At 41.8% G+C, this 26,989-nt stretch overlaps 1 protein-coding gene across 7 annotated transcripts in view; it reads left to right on the forward strand.

The window, feature by feature from the left end:
• The window catches only part of AMBRA1 (autophagy and beclin 1 regulator 1), a 172,692-nt gene that overhangs the window by 54,455 nt on the left and 91,248 nt on the right, over window positions 1-26,989 (forward strand). For 3 of the 7 annotated variants that reach the window (XM_029914974.1, XM_029914977.1, XM_029914979.1), the window contains 2 exons: window positions 11,116-11,202; window positions 15,498-15,677. The exons of 2 other annotated variants lie outside the window; for them this stretch is intronic. In XM_029914974.1, the coding sequence (XP_029770834.1) occupies window positions 11,116-11,202; window positions 15,498-15,677 (267 nt within the window). The remainder of the gene's footprint in view (window positions 1-11,115; window positions 11,203-15,497; window positions 15,678-26,989) is intronic. 2 more of the 7 variants (XM_029914975.1, XM_029914980.1) reach the window with 1 other exon arrangement.

Genomic DNA, 26,989 nt, shown 5'->3' on the forward strand with positions numbered 1-26,989 from the left:
TTGGGCAGCTGAGTAGCCTTTCTGAACGTCAGTTTCCTCAACTGGAGAATTATGTGAGGGTTAAATGAGTTAAGCATCAGTTGCTTTTACAAGGTTAGACGTTCAAGAAATGCCTACTCTTTTTTCCCTTTGTTCTATTACTTTGCTCAAAGTACAGAACAAAACAAAACAAAAAACCCCTTGCTGTGACATAATGCCTGTAGGTCATTTCTTTCTTTTTTTCTTTTTTTAATTTTTGTCTGTTGGTATTATTTTTTGGACTCAGGCTTTATGGGGTGTCTGTGAAATCTCACCATATAAAATTGGAGTAAACCAAGTTCATACAAAAAAGGTGAAGTGCCTGTGAAGGGTGGATAAGGAATGGCTATTGCGATAGAGCTGATGCTAGTTACTTCCATTAGTCACTTGCAGCGAACACAGTGAAGTTCTTTATTAGAAAGTTCGATAATACAGAAAGTAATTGGGCCCATAGCGAGAGAATAGGATATTATCTTCATTTTTCCTGCGCTGCTTAAAAAATTTTTTTTAATACTTAATTTTTGAGAGAGAGACACACACACAGAATCCAGAGCAGGCTGCAGGTTACATAGGGCTCCAACTCAAAACCCGCAAGACTGTGACCCAAGGCAAAGTCAGATGCTCAACTCACTGAGCCACACAGGTGCCCCTTCCTACACTCTTTTATAGTGATTTGTGGAAAAGAAACTGGTCCTGACTCTTGATAAGAGAGGGAGTATAAATCGCCTTAATTTTCCAAGTTCTAGGGTTACCTTCTATATTAAGAGGGAGCCGTCCAGGGCAGAAGTGTGTTTTAAAAAGATGGAGAGCCAGACTGGGATAGGGAGGAAAGAGTAGCAAGTCTTTCTAAATTGACGTTGACATTTCTGACCAATCAGTATCAAGACCTTATGCTTTGGACACTGTGAGCAAGTTTGCATTGAATTTTATTGTTTAAGATCTGTTTCCAAATGTCTTATTTGGTGTTCTGTTATGGTAGCCAAGGTTCCTTTGAGTGCAGATGTGATTACTTCAGGCTTGTAATTAACTTCATGACCTTAGTTCTAATGCTGCTGTTGTGACTAGCTGAAAGGTCTACAAGATCAGGAACAACTTCATTCATCTGTTGATATGTAACAGACACACAACAAAACTTAGTGACTTAAAATAGCAATCTTATTATCTTTCATTGTTCTTTGGGTAAACTGGGCTCAGATAGGAAGTTCTCCTGGTCTTGGTTGGGGATTCTAGAGAGACTCATTTGGGACCGCTAGGCTCTTCCTCTTCATGCCGCCTCTCCAGTCAAATAGCCAGTCTTTTTACTTAGAAGCTTAAGGCTTCCCAAAGTGACCGTTCCAAGAGGGAGGAAATGGAAGCTGTCAGTTCTCTCAAAGACCAGGACCAAAACTGGCACAGCTTGCCACATTCTCCTGGTTAAAGCAAGTAACAGACTGGTCTAGGTTCAGTGTGGGAGGAAACCAACCAAGAGCAAGAATACTAAGAAGTATGGTTCTCTGGGGTCCATTTTTGGAAACTTGTATAGGGATCATATCTAACCTATATACTAATATATTCCCAGTGGTAGACATTTAATAAATACTTGTGATTTGAATCAGTGGTTGGATAGACTAATATGCTGGTAGATAAATGACTGCTCTTACTAGTTTGAGTGAGGTTCATGTGATCCTTAGGGTTCATATACCACTGTGTGTGCCTCTACAGTACTCATCCTTCTCAACACATGTCTTTTTTTTTTCTGAGAAATCACCTTTTTAAGCATAGTGACTTGGGTGGCCAGAGTGCCCTGCAGAGACACTTTAGGAGTTGTAATCCAAGGAAGAAAAGAATAATCGGTATTTTTTGGACTGCGTGATGGCTACTATATTTTACATATGTTCTTACTCACTATAACAACCTTGTGAACTAGGGATTCCCCTTTCAATTTGGACATTAAAGATAATGGACTTGCCCAAAGGTCACATAGCTAGTGACACAAGATGATGAATTTAAACTGCATTCTGATTCTAAAGCTAAAGCACAGATTTGTGATACATATTAGTTATTGAGAGTTTCTCTTGGTTAGTCTCAGACCATTAAGATGTACCAGAGAGTTTTAATATTTAAGGGAGAGAGAGAATCCCAGGCAGACTCCATCCATCTCATGAACTATCACAACCTGAACTGAAATCAAAAGTCTGATACTTAACCACTGAGCCGCCCAGGCACCCCAAGTCTGGATAATTCTTTATTGTGGGAGGCTGTGCTGTGTGTTGTAGGATGTTTAGCAGTATCCCTGACCTTTATCCACTAGATGCCAGTGCACTCTCCGCCCATTTGCAACAACTAAGTCTCCAGACATTGCCATTTCCCTCGGGGAAATCCCTTCCCATTGAAAGTCACTGATAAGTTATTTCATGATTTCCTGTTCTTCAGTTTTGCTGTGTGTTTGTTTTTTGTTTTTTTTTTAATGTTACTTCTCACAAGGAACTGGCAGTGTCTTCAAACCATCTTTCTCTTTTAATAGTTAGAATAGTATTTGTTCGGTTCTGATGGTCTTGAGTCTTGCCTTTCTCTTATTGCCTTTCTCCACGTTTGCTTTATCTTTTTGCTTTTGTCTATGAGCTCCCTAAATCAAATGCAGCTGGATAGAGTGGTGTTTGTAAGGACTTTTTTTTTACACAGATATCGATTTAGCAGGCATTCAGATCTCTGAGATTACAAGCATTAGTGCTAGGGAAAAGAAGGCAATTTACGTCTTTTAATTATAGTTGGGGGGAGGCATAATATTTAGTAAGCTGAGAATTAAATGACTTCTAGGCTTCACAGAGTTAATCTTCAGGGTAGTGTTGATTGACATGCTGGAGGACATTAATGTGCAATTCTTTCAGGGAACGGGGGAGGAGAGTGGAAATTGCCATTTCTCTACTAATTGTACTTTAGGTGTCATTTATGACAATTTCATGTTGTCTAGACAGAGGGAAATGGTGGAGAAATTATTCCAGTAGAGTCAAATGCTGAGTCCAAAAGGAATCTAGAAGGTTGCCAAAGTCAGGATCAGGGTGGAAGGGCAAGGCTAGTATACCCCAAGGCCAAATCAGTGAGGATCAAATGTCACTAAGAGAAGCAGTTCAGAGTGAACCCAGGATATAAGAAAAGTGGTTATACTCTGAGCTTTGTGCTAGCTCAGGGGCTAACAGTGCATTGTTTGGGGGCTCAGTTAGAGTCTCTGTCCCTTGTCTATTTCTGTAGACTCCAGAAACCTCATTACTTAACCGACATGAGCCAGGAAGGCTGCCTCTTGGCCTTTGGTTAGTAAATGCTCCAGCCACTGTGTATTCCTTTTTCCTCGTTCTCTTGTAAGGTTTCATTTACGAACTCTCTTTGCCATCCTGATGTTGGCCCTTAGCTTTTACTTCATTTAGTGTTCATTTTACTTCATAATAGTGTTTGCAGTGTACCAGGGTCAGTGGCCTGTCATTTAAGAACAAATGGCCTTCGTCGAAGGTTTTTTAAATTTCAGGTTAGGAAGATGAATGAAAAATCACGCAAGAAGTGGTGGATTTGATGTTACTGAAGCAGTGAATGATTCTACCCAATATGTTCTTTGCAGAATTAGTTGGTCTAGAGATAGCCTTTTTGGGGATTATCCATGATTTTTAATAAAATTAGCTGAGAAATTAGGATTATTGGATTTTGTAAATCTGTTCTTGATTTGGGGGGAAATTAGTCCATTAGGATGCACTGCCTCTTCGTTAAAATCTAAACCTGTATATCACAGCTGTTGCTTGCTGGGTGTACATGCATGTGAGTATAAGAACTAGCCGTGGAACTTGTCCTCATTGATGTGCTCTTATTCATCCTTTGGTGAAAAGCCTCTGATCTAAATTTCTAATTAAAAAAAAAAAAAACCCTATGTTCTATGAACAGATCTTCCAAGTCTGCCAGAGAAAATGAATTTGGAGACAGTATAAATATGTCCATATAGATCGCCTTTGAGTTCAGATGCTGACAAAAGTGGGTTTTTATTATAAGTTGAAATATTATAACTATAGTGTAATGTGTTGAGGATATACAAGAGCAAAGCATAGTGCCAACCAATCACTTTATAACTGTTTTAAAAATAACCACCCACCAAACAGCAGAGGGTCAGATTTTCCCAGAGCGTTCTGGCTGACTTTTCAGGGAAGACTTTGCATAACTAGATACACGGTGTACACTGGATAGGAATTGTTTCTAGCTTCTTTCCTTTTGGTATCTGTGATTATGTTGCGCTCTGATATTTTACAGTCTGCTGCACAGAGGCATCGAGGAATATGTTAATATTCTGTAAAGACGTTCCGGTGACAGTGTTGGGAACCCATGAATGGTTTATGCTTGATTAGTAAAATAAGGCCAATCCATAGGACAGGCACTGTGAGCTCTTAATATAGTATGCTTGTTTTTTCTGTGATGTTATTAGTCTTTTAGCCGTGCCACCTTGCCTTGGTCTACCCCATAGCAGGGGCAGGAATCGCCTGCCAGGCTCCACTGGCAGCAGCTTGGTGCTGTAAGTGTACCCCTAGAAGTAGGGGGCCCTGCAGTGATCAGATGAGTGCCGATTGCTGGATAACTTAGACGATAATTGCCAGTGTGTGAAATGGGGAGGCTTGGATGCCTCCGCTTTAAAGCAGAGATGTCAATTTGGAAATCATAATAGAGGTGTCATTTCAGAACACACAATTATTTTTTACAAAGAATAAGGCTGTCATCTCCCAGCCCGGGCATGCGCCAAGGCAGAGATCGGAGGCTTGCAGAGCAAGATTCAGAAATGAAGAAGGCAATGTGCATCCAAGTTTCTTTGGCCTCCTGCCCCTCCATCCCCCCTGAAAACATTGCTCTCTTTCCCCTGTGAGGTCTCTGTTAGCAATATACCATCCAGGAGCATCTGTAGTAGTTTCCCAGGCAAGTAGCCAGCCTCTGCCTTTATGATTTAATAAGCCTCCCAGGGACCAGGCTGCACTGCATTTATCAGTACAACTATGTCAGCACTTTAACCTGAGCAGCCTAAGTGACCAGAGGGATGAAGGGTGATGTAAGCAGTTTCTGAAAACCTTGTTCCTTCAGGAATTTTAGTGTGAGTTTTTGGACATCTAGCATCCTTGTCCAAAAGTCGCAGGGTCACTGAGGGGCAATCAGATCTTCTTGTTTATTCTTCCAAGTCCACTTAGGACTGCCGATTTATTCACAGATATTTATTGTGGTCTTCTATTACATGTTAATTAAGATTGGAGTTTTAATGGAGTCAAAGAGATGACTTGGACCCAGTACTTGCGTTATGTGGTTTGCGGTCCAGTAGCAGAGACAAGACATACTTATTGGTAACTGGTACAAGGCACCTTGGTAGAGGCCTTTGCAGGGAGGTTTCAAAATGCCGTGAGGATCTTGGGGAAGAGAGTATAAACTTGGATGGAGGACCTTAAAGCATTTTGAGCCTTAAAGGATTAAAAGGATTTTTAAGGCAGAAATGAGGAAGGAGAACTTTCCAGAAAGAAGCAATGGGCAACATAAATGCATAGATGAGATAGTGAGGGTGTGTGTTTAGTTGAGCTAGAGCGTAGTTCTCAGAGTATGGCCTTGGGTCCCTGAAGTCAAAACTGTTTTTGTAATACTGCTGAGCTGTTCTCTGTTTCACAAGTGTTCAGTGGTGTTTTCACTGTGTGATGTGTAACAAGATTATCATTATGATGGCTGAAGGAATGTATGCTTGTGTTAAAAATTCCTCCATTTCAAGTTCAAATATAAATATCGATAGATAAAACCCATATGAACAAAAGCTCCTTAGGGTCCTCAATAATTTTTAAGAATGTTAAAGGAGTTCTGAAACCAGAAAGTTTGAAAACCACCAGCTAGTGTGTATCATATATCCAGAGGGAATGGGAAATTTGGCTACAGAGCTTTGGATACCAAGCTGAAGAATTTTATTTTCTAGGCAGAAGGGAGCTATTAGTTTTGGGTTCGGCTCCTCTGAGCTGAAATAGCAAATATCATGCAGACATCAAAGCCAGGCTGGGAAATTACTCTTTGGGCATGGGGCATCAGTGTCCTCTTAGGTTCTCGGCCCAGGCTTTACATCTCATCTAGGTCACAGAGTTCTGGCAGTTGATATTTTCCAGTGATTAGCGAAGGTTTGCACATGTTCGTTTGCTTTAGGATATTGATTTTTTTTTCCTGTGATCTGACAACTAGTTAAAAGAATATCTTCAGGACATAATTGTTCAGTAAGGAAGAGTTGTCACCGGCTTCTTCATTCTTTCTAGACTAGTACCCAAACTACTACTTCTCAACTCTGATATCCATTGGATTTGAAATGAAAGTTCTTTTCTTTTAGATGACCCATCTCATCTGCCCTGACAACTTTGTTCTTTGTCAGAGCTGTCTTCCACTATTTTTTTTTATTGCTTTCTTAGTCATCAAAGGATATAGGGGATCTAGGGAACCCCCTTGCACGTACTCAGAGTATTAATCAGAGAAGGAAGAAATAGTTGTCATCATTTGAAATGTAAGATGGGTGGTGTGCCTGGGTGGCTCAGTCAGTTGAGCCTCCTGACTCTGGACTGCAGCTCAGGTCATGATCCCAGGGTCATGGGATTGAGCCCTGTGTCGGGCGCCACCCTGAGTGTGGAACGTGTTTATGATTCCCTCCCCACTTCTGCCTCTCTCCTCCCCTAGTGCGCATGCTCTCTCTCTCCAAAAATGAAACAAAGTAAAATAAAATACAGTGTTGGGAATTTTATAGCATGAATTGTGTTTCTGTTGACTAATGATTTTAGTGGGGCTTAATATTAATTTCTGATCATTTATTCTAGTGTGTAATACTTTGATTTCAGGTTTTTCTGTTCCATTTCTTAGTGACTCCACTTTATCTTTTAGGGGATTTTATGTAAGTAAATATTTTAGAGCAGGAATGGGCAGATTTTTTTCTGTAAAGGACCAGGTAGTAAGTATTTTAAGACTATTACTATCAGGATTTCTTAACTCTGCCTTGCTGGCTCTAAAGCAGCCATGGACAATATATAAATGAATGGATGTGGCTATGTTTGAATGAAATTTTATAAAACAGGCAGCTGGCTTGGAGCCTGTAGTTTATCAAACCTGCCTAGGGGCATTAGGGTAACTTGATACTTGAAGAAATCCTTTTTAGGAAGTGAGTAAATCAGGGGTACCTGGTGGCTTAGTCAGATGAGCATGAGCGTCATGATCTCAGGCCCAGATCATGATCTCATGGTTCGTGGGTTCGAGTCCCACATTGGGCTCTGTGCTGACAGCTAGCTTGGAGCCTGGAGCCTGTCTTCAGATTCTGTGTCTCCCTCTCTCTCTGACCCTCCCCTGCTCATGGTGTATCTCTCGCTCTCAAAAATAAATAAAACACTAAAAAAAAGAAGTAATTATTTTGAAAATGAAGCATCTTCTTTTTAGTTTTTCAGTGGTTTACTTTTCAGTTTTGTATGTTGCATGTTTTTAATTTTGAAATAATTTCAGAAAAGAAGAAGAATTGCAAATACAGTGCAAAGAAATCCCATATACTCTGCATCCGTATTCCCTAAATGTTGGCATTTTACCACATTTGCTTTATCATTCTCTCTCTTTTGCTCTATGTATGTATGGTTATGATTTTGCACATTTATGGTTTTTATATTTATATATTTGTGCTTATTCTTTTAATTGTTGAATTTTCTTAAAAATAGGATATAGTTTGATAGAGCAGTGGTCTCCAGACTTAAAAATACTTCTGTTAGTAAAGACATTTTAGCAATTCATGTGTATGTGTTACACATTATAAAACAAAAGTTCTGATGTTTTCTTTCGGTTCTCCGATGGATTGAAATAGCATAATTCCTGTGTGTTTCACTTGGGCACCACTGATATAGAGAATGAACCAGGCAAACTTGTAAAGAAAGAGAGTTTTTGTTTTTTGTTTTATCCCTGACAGGGTTTCAGTGACTCTTTAAAAACATTTCTTAGGGCGCCTGAGTGGCCCAGTTGGTTAAGCATCCGAATTCAGCTCAGATCATGATCTCATGGTGCATGAGTTCGAGCCCCGCATGGGGTTCTGTGCTTAGAGCCTGGAGCCTGTTTCAGATGGCTGTGTTTCTCTCTCTCTCTGTCTCTCTGCCCCTCCCTGGCTCGCACTGTCTCTCTCTCAAAAACAAACACTAAAAATTAAAAAAAAAATTCTAATTTATGATTACAGGTCAGAATGAAAAGGTAGCTTCAAGCTTGAATAAGCTTGTGTGAGACCCTCCCAAGTCCTACCTGATTTCCCATCACTGAATTGCACAATAGATGGTTAATTCAAGTCACATTTGTGGTGGCCAGAGAAAAAGGCATACAGCTGCCATCTCATCCCATTTTGTGTCATTTCCCCATGAATGGCTCTTTGCAGGAAGCTAAGTGTAAGAGAGAAAGGTCTTTCTTAGAGTTCCTAGGAGTGGTGGTCATGTTTACTCATCTAGTAGTTCTAGTTCTTTCTCTGTTCCATACCAGTTGGAGAAGTCTTTTGCTCCTTCAGATAGTACTCCTATTGTAATTGAAGAGAACTTAATGTTTAATCAGTGATAAGTGTGTGGGGTTGCTATTCATAGTAATTGGCTTTCCTGATTTTGTGTATTAGCAGTTAAAATGCCATATATATATATGGCTTGCCAGTCCATTGTATTGCCTGGGGGAGTAAATGGCGCCAGCACGTCCTGTAGTGAGTAGGCACAAGGGATGCATGTTCCAAAAGAACCTCATCAGGGCCTCCCCAGAGATAAAGCTCAACATTTTGGTTTTACCCTGATTTAAAGAAGTCTTCTTAATTAAGATAGGAAAGTAGGGTGGGAAGTAGACTTTGCAGGATTATAAAACAGAATCATTAAAATTGAAATTCTCTAATCCAAACTAGTTCAAGAATCTCCTTTAGTGCCTCCTTAAAAAGTCATCTCCTCTCTCTGAATACTGGCACAGCCTTAGCCTAGAAGTAGGGGGTAATGTAGGCTTCCTAACTTAGTAGCATCATTTTCCAGGCAGAAGTACCTTAAGAAGGGTATCTGTTGGTCACTCTGCAGGATGCTCTTTGCCAAAGGGCTTCTGCTTACTAAGCAGCCATTTGGAGGATAACATGACAGGGCTCAGTTATGCCCAGAGCCTTTGGGGGTGGCACAGGCTTCTGGGTGTTCCAGGGAAGTCAACTGCTCCCAGATCTTGCTTCTATTCTTCAACCTTCCCAATTCCTATAGAACTAATTCATTAATAGTGAACAAGTATTTATCTAAGATGGCATAAATGTCCTGGATAGATACTCCTCCCAAAATTTCACTTCTTTCTCCAGTCTATGAGCCTCCTAACATTCTGTATGCAAAACTCAGAGACATGCCATTATTTTAGTCATTATTTAATGTGACCCTGATGAAAGGAAAAATTCCTGCCAATTAAACTGTGTCACACATTTATAAGATGCATCCCAATTTCAGACGTATTGTAATGGAAGGGTGGCTCTTAGAATTGATGAAACATGGGATTTCTGCTGCTGTAAACAGTGGTAACATTGAAGATTCAGGTTTTCAATCAGAGATGTACTTTACTGCTTTCTTCTCTTCCTCATTGGTTACATTGTAATAGTCTCTCCCTTCATTCAGTAGTAGGACTGTTTAAAGGATCTTGTGTGTGAGGGTTAGAGGCCATGTCTAGATAGAAAGCATCATTTAATAGTTAGTTGTCCTGGGCAGGAGAGATAGTCAGCTTGACAGGGTCTCTGCTGTATCTCTTTCTCAGGCTGTTAGGGGAAATGCTTTGGTGAGCCAGTTGCTGGGATAAAGTGACTGCACATGACTATACCTAAAGCCACCTGGTTTTAATAACAGTGAATTGAATTACCTCAATTGGAAAAGATTGGTAGCTGCTGTTCTTATCCTGCAGCTCTGCTTTAAAGAAGAGTCTGGCAGGGAGCCGGAGACCTGTTCCCGGAGAGCCAGGCAAGATGCTGCTGGAGAGGAACAATATGCATTTCTTTCTGAGACCATTTTCTTTGAAATGTGTTCTGTGGCAGGAGCTTGATTGGCTGCCAAGGCACATTTGAATTGGGAAGCAGTGTGGCAGACATGGCAGACCGGGGGTCCCTGGGCCACGTTTATCAGATGTGTTTAAAGTGGCCCTTGTACAAAGAGGGAAAAAAAGGTTTTAGCTAAAATTTAACTGTCAGAAGTCTAGACTTCTGGCTTCCCTTAAAAAACAGGAAGGGCCAGTGATACAAAGCCCACCTTCTAGCTTGGACTCACAGTGGATACGTACACACTTTCTACCTGCCTGGAGCCTACAAGGTCCTACAGTGCAGCATCGTGGTTCTGAGCATTTTGGAGTTCACAGAGCTTCCCTGGAGTCCTGGTGCTATCCTTGAATAGCCCTGTACCACAGTGCCCTAGACTTAATTTTTAGGTCCAGTGTCCGCATGTTTGTATCATAAGCCTACCTTTCCAGATTATGGTGAGGTTTAAGTTAAGAAATATATGTGAAATGCTTAGTATTCGCCTGGCACCAAAAAAGTACTCAATAAAATGTGGGTGTATCATATATGATCAGTTGAACTTATGATTGGGCTAGATTATATAATTAAAGATTTTTTGTCAGTTGTTAAGAGCCTGAGGAGTACTCCGTCTCACATAAAGGGTGTGGGCAGAGCAGAATGAGTAGAAGATAGAGGACGTGGATTAGGGTAACATGGAGGAACTGAACACCAAGATAAATGTGGCACTACGTGATAATCTCTGAGTATGCCTAATTTTTCCCTCCTGTGTTGATCCCAAACTCCTATTTGTCTGCTGGAGATACTACAAATAGAAATAAGATCATGTCTCTGAAGCACTTGTTCGTTTCTCACTGAAGAGCAGTATTCGGCATAATACAGTGGCCATACCCAGTGTGGGAGCTCTGTTGCTCATTTATTTATGTCTCGAAGTACTTAGTTTGTAGGAAGGGTTTGATCCCAGATGTCAGTTAGCTGCAAAGGGGGATGTTATTTATCTCTCCCCCTATTTTTCCTTATGAATGACCTCTGAGTTGGTAATTGACAGGGATTATTGCCATTTTTTTAATCTCTGCTAGGAGGCTGCTGGAGTCTTCCCTCATTTCATTATCCCGTTATGATGGAGCAGGATCCAGAGAGCACCCAATTTACCCAGACCCAGCGAGGTAAGGCCAAAGTGAGAAATGGCACTAGGTGGGGGGGAGGGGCTGCCCTTGGGGTTGCCAAGCCATTGGAAGCCCCATTCTGTGCCTCTCTGGTCCTGGTGCTCTTTTACTCTTCAGTTACAGTTTTGAGAAAGGTGGTTCAGGTGATTGGGAAGTGTTGCAGGTAAGTGAACAGAATCTCTTATGGTAGAGAGTTTTGACTGAGCTCTTGTCCTTTGGAGCTCATTCCTGTAAGTGGGGCACTTAGAAGAGGGACCTGAGGAGGCCACTGGCAGAGTCACAGGATACTTCTTTTTCTTCGCTAATCAGGGAGGCTATTGCCATTCAGATGGACAGCCAAAAGGAAAATAAGTTTTTATTAATAGGGAAATTACTTACAAATTAAAACTAACCAACTAACAAAACATCCTACTTAGTCTCATTTGAGAGAGAATTTAGATTATCAAAAGGCAGAAATCAAGCTCATTCAGATGTTCAATTTTTGGATGCTACGTAAAGGAAGAGATGACTGACAAAAAGGTAACCAAATAAAACAAGTTGGAATTCTATTGAAGTGTTTATCTTGCAGTGATTAGAAGATATTTGAAGAGTTCTTGAAGAGATTTAAAAAACAAAACAAAACATGTAGATGAGTTCAAGGCCCACCCTTACCTGACACTGGTAATTGGGGACCAAGAATGGGGTGTCAAGTTGATATGTAACATTTATTTATAATGAGCAGCCCTTTGGCATTGTTCTAGCCAGACTTACTGATTCTGTTAATGACCTCAAAGGGGGGATAACCTTCACATTATTTAAGTAACCCCAGAGGGCATTGTGGGACTTTGCCAAAAGAAAGAGTAATTTATAATGGTGGGGTTGGCAAGGTAATATATATAGGTTAGATAAAGCTAAATGAGCTTTTCCTTTTTTTTATCATTTTATTTTATTTTATTTATTTATTTTAATGTATATTTATTCTTGGGAGAGAGAGAGAATGAATGGGGGAGGGGTAGAGAGAGAGGGAAACACAGAATCTGAAGCAGGCTCCAGGCACTGAGCTGTGAGCACAGAGCCCCATGTGGGGCTCAGACCCACGAGCCCTGAGATCATGACCTGAGCCAAAATCAGACGCTTAACCAACTGAGCCACTTAGGTATTCCAATGAGCTTTGCTTTAGATTAAGAATTTCAAGTCTGGCGACCAAGTTGATTCTAGGGATATTGAGTGATTTTGTTGTTGGCCACAGTGATGTCATGATACTGAGCATTCTTTCTGAGAGACTAATGAAAATATTCCCCTCTTGGGGAAATCCAAGAAATGGCAAATCCAAGGATCAAGGAATATGGGGAGGCAGTTGAGATGATGGCCAAACATGGAAGTTTATGTCTCTGATCATACTTGAAAGTATGAAATAAGTCCTTCATAAGAGAAGGAAATTTTCAGCATCAGTCAAATGACTCTGAAACACTTAAGAGAACTTCCTGCTATAAAATAGTTTCTTTAAGGACAGCAATGGGAATCTCATCCCCAGAATTTTTAACCTGACAAAGTTTAACAGTAATTCTTAAGGACCATTATTTGTCCTCCTTTCATGTAATAAATCTTATATTTACTCCCACTCAGATCTCTATCACAGAAAATGTCATACTTTGTGGTGTTGCTATTTTTACATTTTCCCTCTCAACACAAAATAGGTATTCTTGGAGAAGAAAGTATTCTTCCTTGAAGAAAACTTGCAATTTATTAAACATTAAAAATTTTTACTTGGAACACTTTAGAGTTTGGTGATTATCCAACTCTTCAGTAGGAGGATGATTGCTACCTCATTGCTGGCTGTTTAACTTCTTTCCTCCTAGACTTCACCCTACACAGTACATATAGGTCAGAGTCTTTGTGAGATGATTCAGCATTCAGATCCTTAGCTTCCCTCTGGATACCTACAAAGACGAGGCCAGGATGTACTTGTATTGAATAATTGTGCCAGCAATCCTTTTTTCTTTACCACTGATGCATAGTTTTGTAGCTTAGAAGGAATTCCTATGCTATCGTGAAATTAAACAATTGGGGTTACCTACTGCTAAAATTGTGCCCTTAGGTAAAAGGGTAGTCTTACTGTCTGTTATCAATATTCCTTCTACTTCTGTCACCAACAGTACAATTTTCTGATTACTTAGGGTGGGTTAACAACTGAGAAGTATGTATACTTATGGACACTTTTCAGAATCCATTCCAGAAGAAGAATCTTCGTTTTGCTCTTGATGTGTTTTTTACCTCTTTTCTAGTCTGGTGGACTTGAGAATTTAACCATCAATGGTTGTCTTCTGGAAAATTTCTGTCTATTTAGTAGGTAAAGGAACAACTCAAGAGTGCTGACTTTTGTCTCTTGAAAATTTAGGATTCTTGATTCGTCCTTGCAAAATGTATGGCAGTGGGCCCACATGGATAAATGGAAGCTCCACACATTGAGACTTTGAAGAAACTGTTCTTGTACTCTAATAATCTTGGCCAAGGCATCTGTGTAGCCCATGTTGACCTGCTATATAATTTGGGTTCAGGGATGCCAAATGCAGTACAGTGTTCTGTAACAAAGACTTTTGAGTTCCAAAGATTGTCATTTGGCCTGCTTGGGAATTCCATTTGATGATTGGCCTCAAGGATACCACCTCTGATGACTGGCATTTTAATGGCGGCCTTAGTTCCTATAACAGGTGACTGCAGAATCTCCTTTGTCCTGAGTCAGTAAAAGACTGAAGTTTTCCCAGAAACTTTGTTCAGGGCTAAGGAAATGTAGGGCAGCAAGACTTTGAAAAGACTTTCCCTACCATTTGGATGTAACTGTTACTATGTCCATTCTCAATCAGTTTTTCCAGATTTCCATTAAATATGTATGTGTCATGTTGTGTATACACACATACATGCTTTTTTTTTTTTTCCTTTTATGTTTAAACATTATACAAGTTGAGATTCCCAGGAATTCTCATTAGGATGGCTGTGTTTCCTTTAGTTTTTGTTCAATTAAAGAAATGTATGTTTTTATATACAGATTAGCGTATGTATACCATTCTTCAGTTTTTCTCCCACTTAAATTTTTGTTTTAGAAGGTTTTTCTTGTGTATATATAGGGATGATATATTCTTTTTAATAGTTACATAGTGTTTTTTTGTATGGACATAGTTTATTTCTTTAATCTGTTGGTGGGCATTTGGGACATTTCCCAGTTTTTCACTAATGCTAACAACATATACATGTAAATGTATATGTGTGTGTGTGTGTGTGTGTGTATCCTATGTTTTTCTGTATGATTAGATTCCTAGTGGAATTGTTGAGTTAAAATGTATAACTTAGGCAAGTTTCAAGTCTGGCAGTTTCTTAGTAATCTACTTAATATCACATAAAAATTTTTTTTCCTATTGTTCTTCTCTCACTTTCTTAGTATATAGTAGTGTTGTGAAAGATGGAGGAAAAACTTGAGAAAGGGAATGTGGTGAATTGTAGGAGACACTAGACGTTTTCAGGAGTATGAAGACACTAAGACACAGAATAGAGGTCTAAACTAATTAGTCACTGAGAATAGCTGTGGTAAGGGAGGAGAAAAAGGAATCACTGTTGCCTTCTGTATTGCTTAGTGCCCATGTAGGCTCGGATGCTCTATTGTAAGAAATAGAAAAAATCATTTCTTCCCTGATAGATTTTGTTTTCCTGAGTACATTTTACTCTCTTTTTCAATCCTGAATATTTTCTTTGTATTTCATGTCTGTGAATAATCCATAGAGCTCACTTTAGGGAGCTAGGACAGATATGGAGCTGTATGGATTTGTTGGAGAAGAAAGAAGACCCGGTGAAGGTGGTACCTTCTTTAGCCATGTCTGGTTTGCCATCTCCTGGCCTCTTTTCTCCTGTGTGAAATGAAGGAAGAGCTGGCCTGTGGATGATGGCTGTGGTCCCTTTTCGTTTCTTGTATTTTGAGTCTGGATGATTGAAGAAGGCTGTAAATCTGTATGAATGGCACCCCGAGAAGCTGAAATGAGTCCCTTAAGAAACTAAAAAAGGAAGGTCCAGTGTTATCCCCTTGGGAGGGGGCAGCTGTTGAGCAGATGATGACTGATTACACAGCCTCTTTGCCTCCTCTCGGAACAGAAACACGAGTGGTAGTCTCATGACATACTGTGCAGTACAGACCTCCTGGTGAGTTAAATGCCCTTTATTTTTCATGTCTCCGGAGTTTGCTCAGCAGGGAGAGCTGGATTTACTGTCTTTCACAGTGTTCCCCACATTAGTGCTAGTTTGTGTTTGTCCATCTCTGTCTCTCTCAGATTATCTCCGGCCGCATACTACGCCCAGAGGATGATCCAGTATCTCTCACGGAGAGACAGTATTCGCCAGCGCTCTATGCGCTATCAGCAGAACCGGCTCCGTTCCTCCACCTCCTCCTCTTCCTCAGACAACCAGGGCCCATCAGTAGAGGGAACCGACTTGGAGTTTGAGGACTTTGAGTAAGTACCTATTCAGCTTGCTTTCCCCCTGTCCTCCCAAGCTGTGTGTGCTTCCAAGTGGACTGCTGTCCAAGCAGCAGTGGTTGACATTTCTTGCATCAAACCTCGAAGTTCTTCAGTATGAGTACAGGTTGGGGTGAGGGGAAGGGGGTTAAAATGAGCAGGCCCTGCCACCTCAGGCAATTGTGCTGCTGATTCACCGGAGCCTGTGGGGAGAGGTGGCCCATTGGCCCCAGGCCAGGCTGGAGAAGATGGCTACTGCTACATAGGCAGCACTTTTATTCCCTTTTGCATGAACAATGGCTATGGAAGTGCTTCTCGTGGCTTGTTTTCACAACGTCAGGGAGAAAGGATGGTTGGTATTTTTTCTTAAGCAGAGTAGGTATAGAGATTAGAATTAACAGAAACATCTAAGGGCATCTGGGTGTCTCAGTTAGCATCCAACTTCAGCTCAGGTCATGATTATGCAGTTTGTGAGTTCGAGCCCCGTATCGGGCTCTGTGCTAACAGCTCAGAGCCTGGAGCCTGCTTTAGATTCTATGTCTCCCTCTCTCTGTGTCTCTCAAAATAATAAATAAACTTAAAAAAAAAAAAGGCATATCTGGATTTCCCTAAAAGACCAGTCCCTTTGTACCCTCGAATCACCCTGATTCTCTGAGGTCCTACTCCATTGCCTAAACTTTCTCCCTCCCTGCACCTCCCCCATTAGGATCCTTTGAAAATTGCCTGTCAAACTAATGTGGTGGTTTGAGAGGTGATTCCTTGCTCTTCTGGTGTTTTTGAGTGGTAGATTGGATGGTGGGGGCGAGCTCATGGAGGAGGGTCGGCCCTGTGCACAGGATTAAACACCCCAGTGTCACTGCTATGTTTGAAATCTCTGACCTGCTGCTCCTCACCTTTCTGACCATTCACTGTGTTTCTTTCCATTCTGAAAGCTTTCCTGGTTTATATCAAATTGGACGCTTGGCTCTTGTTTTGATTCCTATATTTTGGTACTCTCAGATATGCAAAACAGAGTGAGAGAGGTAGTTGAGTATTATTTTTTTTCTCCTTTTTTACTGACATTATTGGAATAGGTAGGACAGCCTGTCATTTTCCTTTTTTTCCTTCTCTATATTGACATGACCTGATCCGGTCTGGGATGTTAAGAGTTCTTGCCTCCTCCTCGACCTTCCTCCTCCGTGAGCTGAATGGATAGTTCCCCAAGACCCATCTTGCCATAGAGCTTTAAGATGAGTTGGAGAAATCTTTTTGCCAGAGATAACTAAGAAGGTGGAAACAACCTTTATTCCAATTTGCCTTCCTGATATGATTCTTAAACACGCTAGCAATTGTGTACTTGGAAGCAGAGGGCCAACTGAATAGGTGGTTCATTTGTCAGGGGAAGAGATAAACGTGAAAGAAATGCAGGGATGTCCTCAAGCAGCTGTGGTGGCTCATGGAGCAGGGGCCCTGATCCTGGCTCCCAGCACGTGTCATACTCCCTTCAGTCCACTCTAGGGGAAGGGGGTGCCTATACCAGCAGGGAGGGGAGAGTCTCCACTCCCTTACCCAGACAGACACCAGTAGTGAAATATGTTTCCCTGCAGATATGATTATTTTTCCAGCACTGGGGTCTATTCAGAGAAGCAGTGTCAAGTAGGTGCCGACACTGCTGGGACTTACCACCACTGAAAAGCCTCAGTAATCCTGGGGCACTCTGGGAGTCAGTGCAGATTGCATAGCCTCCCTCCATGCACGTTTGGAAGGCTGTGTTATCTTTTTGCAGTGATGAAACGTGGGGCTTGTGCCTTTGAGCTGTATCTTGCCTCGTGACTTGTCCTTCACAATGGAGTTCTGGGTTAGTTTAAAATGTTCTGTTCTCATCTTACCTTCTCTTTCTTCTGCTACCACCTCCTCCCTCTCCCCTTCCTTCCCCCTCGATTTTCCTGTGTCAGACTGCCTCCTCCTTGTGCTCCCCACAGCCCACCTGTGCTCTCACCTTCCCCCTGGCTTCAGCACGACCTGAATTTACATTGCCTTCTTCACCTTTCACGCTCCGACTTACCATTATTTCTCCCTAGGGGTCTTCTGTTGCTCCCTGGTTAGTAACAATGGGCTGATTGCGCTAATGCTCCTCTGAAGGCCTCTGAAGGTCCCTTGCCGGGGTGTTTGCCTTTCTTTTTGAGCTGATGCAGACTGTAATCTTGTTTTTAATAGCAGCTGTGGATTAGTCACCTCAATATTAGTAGTCCAGGTCTCCTAGTGAAGGATGTTGCTGGCTGGTTGATGCTGAGTTACCGTCTGTTCATTCTTTCTCTCTTTTCCTGCTCTCCTCCCCCTGTTGTAAACTGAGTGCTGCTTGTGGCTGCTTCTCTTCTCTTAATTTCTAGGTGCTCTAGGAGGGAATGAGTGAGAACTGAAGGAATGTATCAGCCCATTGTAACCGTTTTTTAAAAAGTTTATTTATTTTGAGACCATGAGAGAGTGTACACATGTGCTGGAGAGCAGAAGAGGGGCAGAGAGCGAGGGAGGGAGGGAAAGAATTCCAGGCAGGCTCCATGCTGTCAGCACTGAGCCCGACACGGGGCTCAATCTCATGAACCAGGAAATCATGGCCTGAGCTGAAATCAAGAGTTGGATGCTTTTACCTGACTGAGCCACTCAGGTGCCCCTGTGTGAACCCACTTTAATTTCTCTGCCCCAATCCTTTTGCTAGCTTTGATAACTAGAAGGAAAGTCAGCAGCTCATATGATCATAATTTATAGTTCTTTCAGGTATAGAGAAGCAGGTAAGTTAGACAGGGCCTGGAATCTTCCTAACACTTAGGGTGCTGTTAAGAGAAACTGCTCTACTGGTCTCCTTGCCTGCACAGCACACCCTGCTCCTGCCTTTGCCATCCGTCCCACTCCGATATCTTCAGTTCTTGCCCCGTTTGCTAAGCCGGGAATCCTTTTGGTGCTATTTACCTTGTCCCTTCCAGGTGTGTAGAGTCATCAGAACCCATCTTTTTTTATTCTTTTCCATCATCTGTTGAGTGAAAGGTTATGTTATGATAATATTTTTCATATGTATTCTAATTTATAACATACAGAGTATTTGTAATATGCATAAATATATTAATACACATTTTATATATATTTAAAAATCTTGTTTAATTCTTTAAAAAATTTTAAGAATGTTTTTATTTATTTTTGAGACAGAGACAGAGTGGGAGCAAGGTAGGGGCAGAGAGAGAGGGAGACACAGAATGAAGCCAGCTTAAGGCTTTGAGCTGTCAGCACAAAGCCCAATGTGGGTCTCAAACTCACAAGCCATGAGATCATGACCTGAGCTGAAGTCTGACGCTTAACCAGTGAGCCAATCTGGTGCCCCTCCTTTAATTCTTATAATAACCTAATGAGGTATTTACTCCACTGAAGTATTTTTTTTTTAAAGGCTACACAGACAACCAAAATCAGACATGCCTGAGATTTGAGAATAGGAGTAAACATATTAATGTCTGGCTTTTATTGTCCTGCAGATTTAAAAACCTTTAAAAATGATGTAGAACGGCGTTTGAGCTCTTGCTCCCTGAGCTTGCTGTGGAAAAAGACTATCTAGATTTATCTCTAGGGAGGATAGCTTTGAAGGTTGGTTGGCATCAGGTTAAATTTTCTGTTCTTTTGTGGTCTGGATTAATGACCATCTATCCAGGCAGGCGTCCTCTCCTGCCATTCATCTCTGTCTGTGGCCAGGATTGAGACTGCAGGGTCCCTGTGTTTATCAAAATGCACAAGCAGGGCATCCAGAAACCCGCTGTCAGAAGATCTGTCCTGAAGCCTTCAGCATCTGTCTTTGCATAAAGATATTCACAAGCAGGGTGAAGGTGTGGCTGTCGCTGACATTGCTGTCTGCCTGCTTTTGAGCCCAGACCACCTGCTAGAATGTAGAAGGCAAATAAGCATAAGGAAAATTGCCATTTTAATTTTCACCATCCTTTTGGAAAGAGAGGGAGGCTTTTTATAAGGCAATGTGGTTAAGTTCTGTGTCCCAGAAGTTGCTAAGGCCTGCACAAGAGGTGGTATATGTCTTTTGCTCCGGTTATCCTCATCCCCTTCCTCATGTTGTTACTCTGGATGTAAGTATAATCCCAGAATCATTCCTAGCTCATTCCTGCCCAGACTTCTTGCCTCTTTTTGTAACTGCTTTGCTTTCCAAGGCAAAGAATATCCAGAGCTGATGACAGAAGTGGAGAAGCTTCAGGTTGGATCAGTCGCAAATATCTCCACCACACATCCCAGCCATAGGGGACTTATATTCACTTAAAATTGTTGCCAGCACAAAAGAGAGCAAGTTCTTCATTCACCGTTGTGACATTAGGCTTACTTTGGAAAAACATCTCTGAGAATTCTAGTCTTTCAGCCTTAAGATGAAGTCACTTTAGAGCTATTACATTTGTTTTCTTCATTTGTCTAATTTATCTGGTTGTGTTTGAGTTCCTTTTACCCAGAAGTCCATATTATGACCAAATAGGCAAAAATGTTTCATTGTGCGACAGTCATTTCTGGGTGCCAGAGATGGGTTCTGGTTCCTTAGTTTGGCACGCAGTGTTCTAGTGTACCACATAGTAGTATACAGGGAGCCTCGTGCAGAAAGAACCTCTCCTATTATGGCCCCTTTCTAGATACCTCCTAGCAAGGAATTTGGTGAAAGGTCTTTTTGGTATATGAGATCGCTGAGAGTCCTGAAGACTATCATGCAGCTCTGCCATCTGTTTGGTTGGCGTAAGAGGAGTTGCTTGCTTTTAGTTCAGAATTTAATATTCTTCACCTGCCCTTTTGCTATAACTGAAATTTAATTGAGCCATAGCAAAGAAGATATGTTAGAAACCTAATAATACCGTTCTTATCATCTGTCTATAGGCAAAATCCTGGCAGTTTTGTGAGACTCATATACTTGCTTCAAGTTTCCAGGCTAGAAATTCCACTGGAGTGAAGCGCTTGCCGTTGGTAGTACTTGTTCCTGCTCTCTCTTCTGTGCCCAGAATATCCAGGACTCCTGTGGGAGTCTGTCTACTAATAACAGATATATAACTGTAGCCAAGAAAGGGAAGGGTAGATCTTTAGAGAGTGTTCTTGTCTACTTCATTATGAAGAGGAGTTGCTTTGTTCCTTCCTTTAACTTACAAACCATAGACTCTTTGATATTAGAAGTAGAAGAGAAATTCTAAGGAGACACACTTTAAAGCTATTTTCTTTATAGACTGGAATCTGCTAGAACAGTCAGGAATCAGACAACCAGCTATATTTGGTGAGTGGTGGTATATAGAAGTAGTTCTTAAAGTGGGGTGAGAGTTTTCAATAATTTCACTTACTTGATTTTTGTAGTTGATTGCTTCTTTTACAAGGCGGGTTTATTCATTTTTTAAAGTTTTTATTTATTTTTGAGAGAAAGTGTGAATGGGGGAGGGGCAGAGAGAGACAGAGAGAAGGAGAATCCCAAGCAGGGCTCCACACTGACAGTGTGGAGCCCGAGGTGAGGCTCAAACCCACAGACCATGAGATCATGACCTGACCCCAAGTTGGACCCTTAACCGACTTAGCCACCTAAGCACCCCCACAAGGTAGGTTTATAAAAGAGAAAGTGATATGTACTAAAATAGGCCCTTCACCTCTAGACATACTTGGGAGAAAGACAAATGCACAGTCCTAGAAACATGAAATAGTATGGAGTATTTCAGAAATTCCCTTGTTGATAAGTTTGGCTAGATGGTAAAGTCCAAGATACGTGGTAGGAGATGAGCTCTGAGACTTAGGGTGGCACCAGATCTTTGGAGTGTCTCCTGTACCCTGCAAAGGAGGTAAACTTTACCCTGTAGGTGAAGGGAGTTATTGAAGAATTTTAAGCTATGAAATAATGGGAGCAGATTTTTACATAATAACTTCTGAGACAGACTGTAATAAGGTAGCACCAAAATACAGAGCAGCGTTCTGTGAAGGGAAGAGAGTGTTTGGGGAGATGCGAGGAGGCTCCATGGGTTTCAGCTAGGAGGGAAGATTGCATAGGACTTAGATGAAGTGATGTGGTGGAGGATGAGGGTAGGGTAGGAGACAGGTGCAGTAGAATCTAGGAGATTCAAAGGGAGGAGCTTAAGCAAAGGCCCAGAGACAAATGATTTACAGGGTTTATTCAGGGGACCCTGAATAAATCTGTGGCTAGAGCTATGGAATGCGTGTAATGTGAGAGAGAAATCAGAAAGGCCTGAACTGTGGACCTAGAATGCCTGGCTGAAAAGTTTGGATTTTATTATTATTTTCCTTAATGTTTATTTATTTTAGAAAGGGGGAGAGAGAGAGTTTAGAGGAGGGGCAGAGAGGGAGACAGAGGATCTGAATCGGGCTTGTTGCTGACAGCAGAGGGCCTGTTGTGGGACTCGAATTCATAAACTTTGAGATCATGACCTGAACTGAAGTCAGACACTTAACTTACTGAGACACCCAGGTGCCCCTGGATTGTATTTTTATCTGGGGGGAGTTATTATTGAAGCTGTATTTGAGGCAGCTAACTTGGACAGCATTGGTTGGGGTGACCTAAAGTGGCAAGTGTATGGATGTAGGAAAACCAGTTAGGAAGCAGTGGGCGAAATAGAGGAGAGAACATCCGAGGACTGAATGTTAAGTATTGGATGTAAGAGGCCTGGTGTTTTCTAAGAGTGGGGCCTGTTTGTGAATGTTCCTGGGAAATGAGCTGCGAAAGCTCAAGTGTCTCACTTCCTACTTCTCCAGATGAAATGTTGCCTAAGTCCTTCTTGACTCCTGCTTGAACCAGTTTTGAACTAAACTGGTAAAACAGCAAGTGACTCCTAGAGCAGCTGTGGTGGGACCTGGGGTCAGTTGTCAGTGCCTGCTGCCCCACTAACCTGGGTTCTAGTTTAGGCTGAGTCAAATTTGTTGAGTCAGATTTGTCAAATGACAAATCTCGGGCAAGTCCCCTTCCCACCCTAGGCCTCAGTGGCTGATCTGTAAAATCGGAGTGGACAGTTTCTGAAGTTTACCCCTAAAGCACTCAGATCTTTGTTGGAGCTGACTACCTTAGATGAACCTACCTTATATTCAGCAGAGGCAGAATAACGAAAAGTCTCAGAGAAGTGGGGAGACTTCCTAGGGATCAGGAATAGGATATCTGGCACCTGGAGCACCCCAGCACATTTCTAAAATATATGTGTACCTAAATTCTAGCTCTTTCCTTGAGGACTTTCCTTGAGGATATTGCTTAGAAGTATAGACCATTACTTGGCAACTTTAGAATTAGCATTCTTTCTGGGCAAATGAAATATACATACAAATATTCATTTTGAGAAATGCTAGAAGAGAAGGAAAAGGGAATATGTGTGGACAGTACTTGGGTGTAGAAGGGGAAAACACAGAAGGAAAGACTTAAACAGCCAGTAGGGGAGCGGGGGGAAGGAGAGCATAACCCCTCAGAGATACCGATTTGTTTTTTAATGTAAAATGCACAGTAGGAACAGGAGACGTGTGCAGATGAAATGAAAGGTAGTATAAGAGAAGAGAGAAATTTGTAAATGGTAATTATCTGTTACATTACTTTTTCTTAGGGAAAAGTTAAAGGTCTGTAGTTCCAAGAGGCCCATGCTCTTAGTTGTCCCCTGTGAATGACACCCGCAGGACCTGAGCCTTCCTCCCTGAAATCTAAGCCCTTACACGTGTGCCCAGGCCGTGGCAGTAGAGACAGGGGCCTCGGTTTCTTACTGAGAGCACCCGGGTAAGGAAAGGACTAGTGCTGTCTAGGGACAGGAATACCAGCTAGGCCTTCTGTTGTCTGGAAATTGAATAAAAGCCTAGGGAGACACTTATTTTTTTTAAATAGTCTTAATTTTCAGCAAAGCCAACTGTGTGTTGTCAAGAGGACAATGGCCTTTTGAGCTTTTGGCTGCAAGAGCCTCATTTATAAAGGCCGGAGTCAGAGCCATTTGTCATGAGGAGGATGACAAGCTGACTGTCTGGTCAGGACTCAGCCAGCAGTCTGTAGGTATATTTTTCATTCCTTTAAATTATAGCCTCTCTCTGAGGCAATTAATCCCAGGCATTTAGCAAGAGTCGCTGCTGTTTCTCTTTCTTGTTCCAGAGATGCATTTCTTGTATTTGGCATTTGTCTTGGATGCCTTGTTGTTCGAAGGGTGTTTTTTTCCCCCTATATAAAATCTTTTACAAGAAAATCTTACTCCCTTCCCCCCCCCTCCTTCCCAAATACCCCTCTGAGAGTTAATCAGAGATGTACAGAGTTCAACAGCTGGGAAAGCCATTAATGCCACCAGCTTCTGTCCTGCTGGCTTCAAGGCACCTTCTGGCTGATGAAATTGATGAGGATTTCTCTTGGTGTTTCCCTCAAAAGCATTCTGGTGACAAACAGCCCTCCTGTGAGGGAGGAGCAGAATCAGCATATTTGCATACTCTGTTCCTCATGGCTGGTTTATTTATTTGTTTGTTTGTCTGTTTATAAAGTCCCCCTTGAGAAGGGCATGGGCTGTGTTATGTTAGGCCCCACTATGTCGCACTGTCCACCGTTCCTAAGGTAAACCGTCTGGGTCTGCCTTCACCTGCCGCTCGTTCGGCAGACCTCCTCGGAGGAGAGTCCACTCATGTTCGGTCTCCGCCTCCCTCGTTTTGCCTCCTTCGGCTCGCGCGGCCTTGCCTCATGTTGATCCCGCATCTGCACTGAAGTGGGTGGCAGAGTCTCTGTGGTTTTCTCAGTACAACATTATTTTAAGTACTTTTCAGTCCTCTGCCCTTTCCTCGGAACTCTTACCGCTCTCCCTCTTCCCTTCTTGTGTTTCCCAGCCCCACTGCGGGTAGGCACTGAAACTTGTTTCCTCAGCCGAACTCCTGATTTCTGAAACCTCCCTTCTTCCCAGACTACAGAACGTGGAGTCATTACTTGCTATCTTCACCTCTTTTTTACTGGAAGCTGTGCCTTTGGTTGGGGATTTCTGTGGCCAGCACTAGTACCCAGGGCCTCTTTCCCTCTTCTTGCCTCACTTGAACATGCTGGCCATTGCCCCCTTACCCATTCCTGTTTTCAGGATTCTTCCTGGAATGATATTTAGGCTGTTTTCCTCCTAGTGAAGGCTGTTACCTCCTTGGTGTCCTCTGTTGTGTTCTCCCATAGGCAGCACCTCATCTGCGTGTTCACCACATTTCAGTTTTCCAGTTGTTCTGAGCCCTATGCTGTTACTCCTCATTTTTTGCTAGAATTCTCAGTGCTTTTAATTTGAAGTCTTCTCTACATTTTATTGAGATGCCATGTAGCTCCTGCTTCTCCATCATTAGTTAAGATGTTAAGCTGAGGACCAGCAGATGCATCTCCACTCAACATTGATTCTTTTATGGGGCTGAATGTGACCATCAGTCTGAGACTTTGTTTGTATCTGAGCCAGCTGATCTCATTCATATTTTCCTGTTATCCTTCAGTGATCACTAAATACTATAAAGCCATTATCTCTGGCCATGTTTTATGTCCCACTCCACCCCACCCCTCCTTTTCAAATGGAAGGAGAAACTGAATTGGAAAGTTGTTTTTGTTTGTAGGTGTTTGAAAAGAGGCTTGTGAATTATGTCAGAGGAGCCCAGAAATTTCCCCAGCTCTGGTGTGTTTGTTCATTTAAAAAAAAGTTTTTTTAATGTTTTTTATTTATTTTTGAGAGACAGAGAAAGACAGTGCGAGCAGGGGAGGGTCAGAAAGAGAGGGAGATACAGAATCCAAAGCAGGCTCCAGGCTCTGAGCTAGCTGTCAGCACAGAGCCCGATGCAGGGCTCGAACCCACCACCCGCGAGATCATGACCTGAGCCAAAGCTGGACGCTTAATCGACTGAGCCACCCAGGGACCCCGTTTGTTCATTTTTTTTAAGCTGTCTTCTCGTGTCCCTTCATCAGGCTCTGTGCCATCTTTGAGCGCTGGCAACTGCTGATCAGTAGTTCGATCTAGCATGCTGGCCTCTCCTTCCCTGCTCTACAACCCTGCTAACACCAGATAGAGTGCTGTTGGTGGTCCAGAGGGAGAGGCGTCTTGGACCTCACGGAAGCCAGCTGTCAGCTCTACGGTGTGATCCTGGGAAGGCCAGCTCTCCCTCCTAGTAACAGAACAAGTACTTGCAATTATCCTAGGATGCGGCTTTCTACAGCTTAGTTTTTAACCTTCCTGAGGCTTAGGGCCCTTTTTTTCCTTAGGGTCCTTTTTAACTTCAAAATGTTTGCTAACTTTTCTCATGATAATTAGCTGTACTTTTGGTGCCCATTGAGAAGTAAAATATGCTGTTATGAAAAGCTATCATGAATTCATTTGTATTTTTAAGTGAATGGTACTTTGATCAAAACTTGAAAATTAATAATATGCTTAATTTGAGAACTAACTTATTTGTTTGATATTCATCTATTCCTTGTGTACATGTGGCTACCAAGATCTTATAACAATTTGTGGGCCCCCAGAGCTGTGATCTACTGCTCAGGAACTCCTGTTCTTTTTAATAACCTTTTTTTACTTTCCATATGATCTTTTCTCTCACTTGTCCCCTTGCGTCTACCTTCATCTGTAAAGTTTCAAGTCAAAGGGATATGATATATTAAGGAAAACAATAGTATGCCTTCTCTTCTGGGAAAATAGACTAAAGACTGAATACTGACTTTTAATGGATCAGCTTCCAATATCCCTAATATTGATTTCTCTGTTAATGCTTAGCATCCAATCCCACCAAGATATAAAAACCTTCCTAGGCTTTCATTTCTGGCTTATAAAGCTCCCAGTGGTCCATTTGAAAGCCAAAGTAATGTCTTAACTTTGGTTCCAGGGCCAGTTTGAAGGTGATCTCATTAAGTTGAAGACAATCCAGAGGGAGAATTCAGAAAAAAAAAACAAAAAAACCAAATCAAGCTTTCAGAGGTTCATTTATTTTGTGGAGTTGGTTAAGCAGCTAATTAACTGCTCTGTCCAGCCAGTGCCCTTTGGCTTATTGTTCCTTTGATGCATTGGAAACTAAGCCATGTGAAGTCCCTGTCTTCCCTTTTCTTGTAGAAGAAGCAAAGTATAGGGGAAAGAGCAAGGGCTTTAGAATCAGATAGATGCTCCTTGAATCCTGCCTCAGCCTCTTACTTGTTGTGTGACCCTAGATGTTTGCCTCTCTGGTCCTTAGTTTCCGTACCTTTAAAGCAAAACTAATAATAATACCTCATGGGGTAGTTAGAAGGATTAAATAGGATAACATATTTAATAGATTTTTAATAAATAATAGATATTTAATAAATGGTGGTTATTACTATTGTTTTAACAAACCATAAA

Source organism: Suricata suricatta, chromosome 11 (assembly GCF_006229205.1).
Source record: "Suricata suricatta isolate VVHF042 chromosome 11, meerkat_22Aug2017_6uvM2_HiC, whole genome shotgun sequence".
Classification (NCBI taxonomy): Eukaryota; Metazoa; Chordata; class Mammalia; order Carnivora; family Herpestidae; genus Suricata; species Suricata suricatta.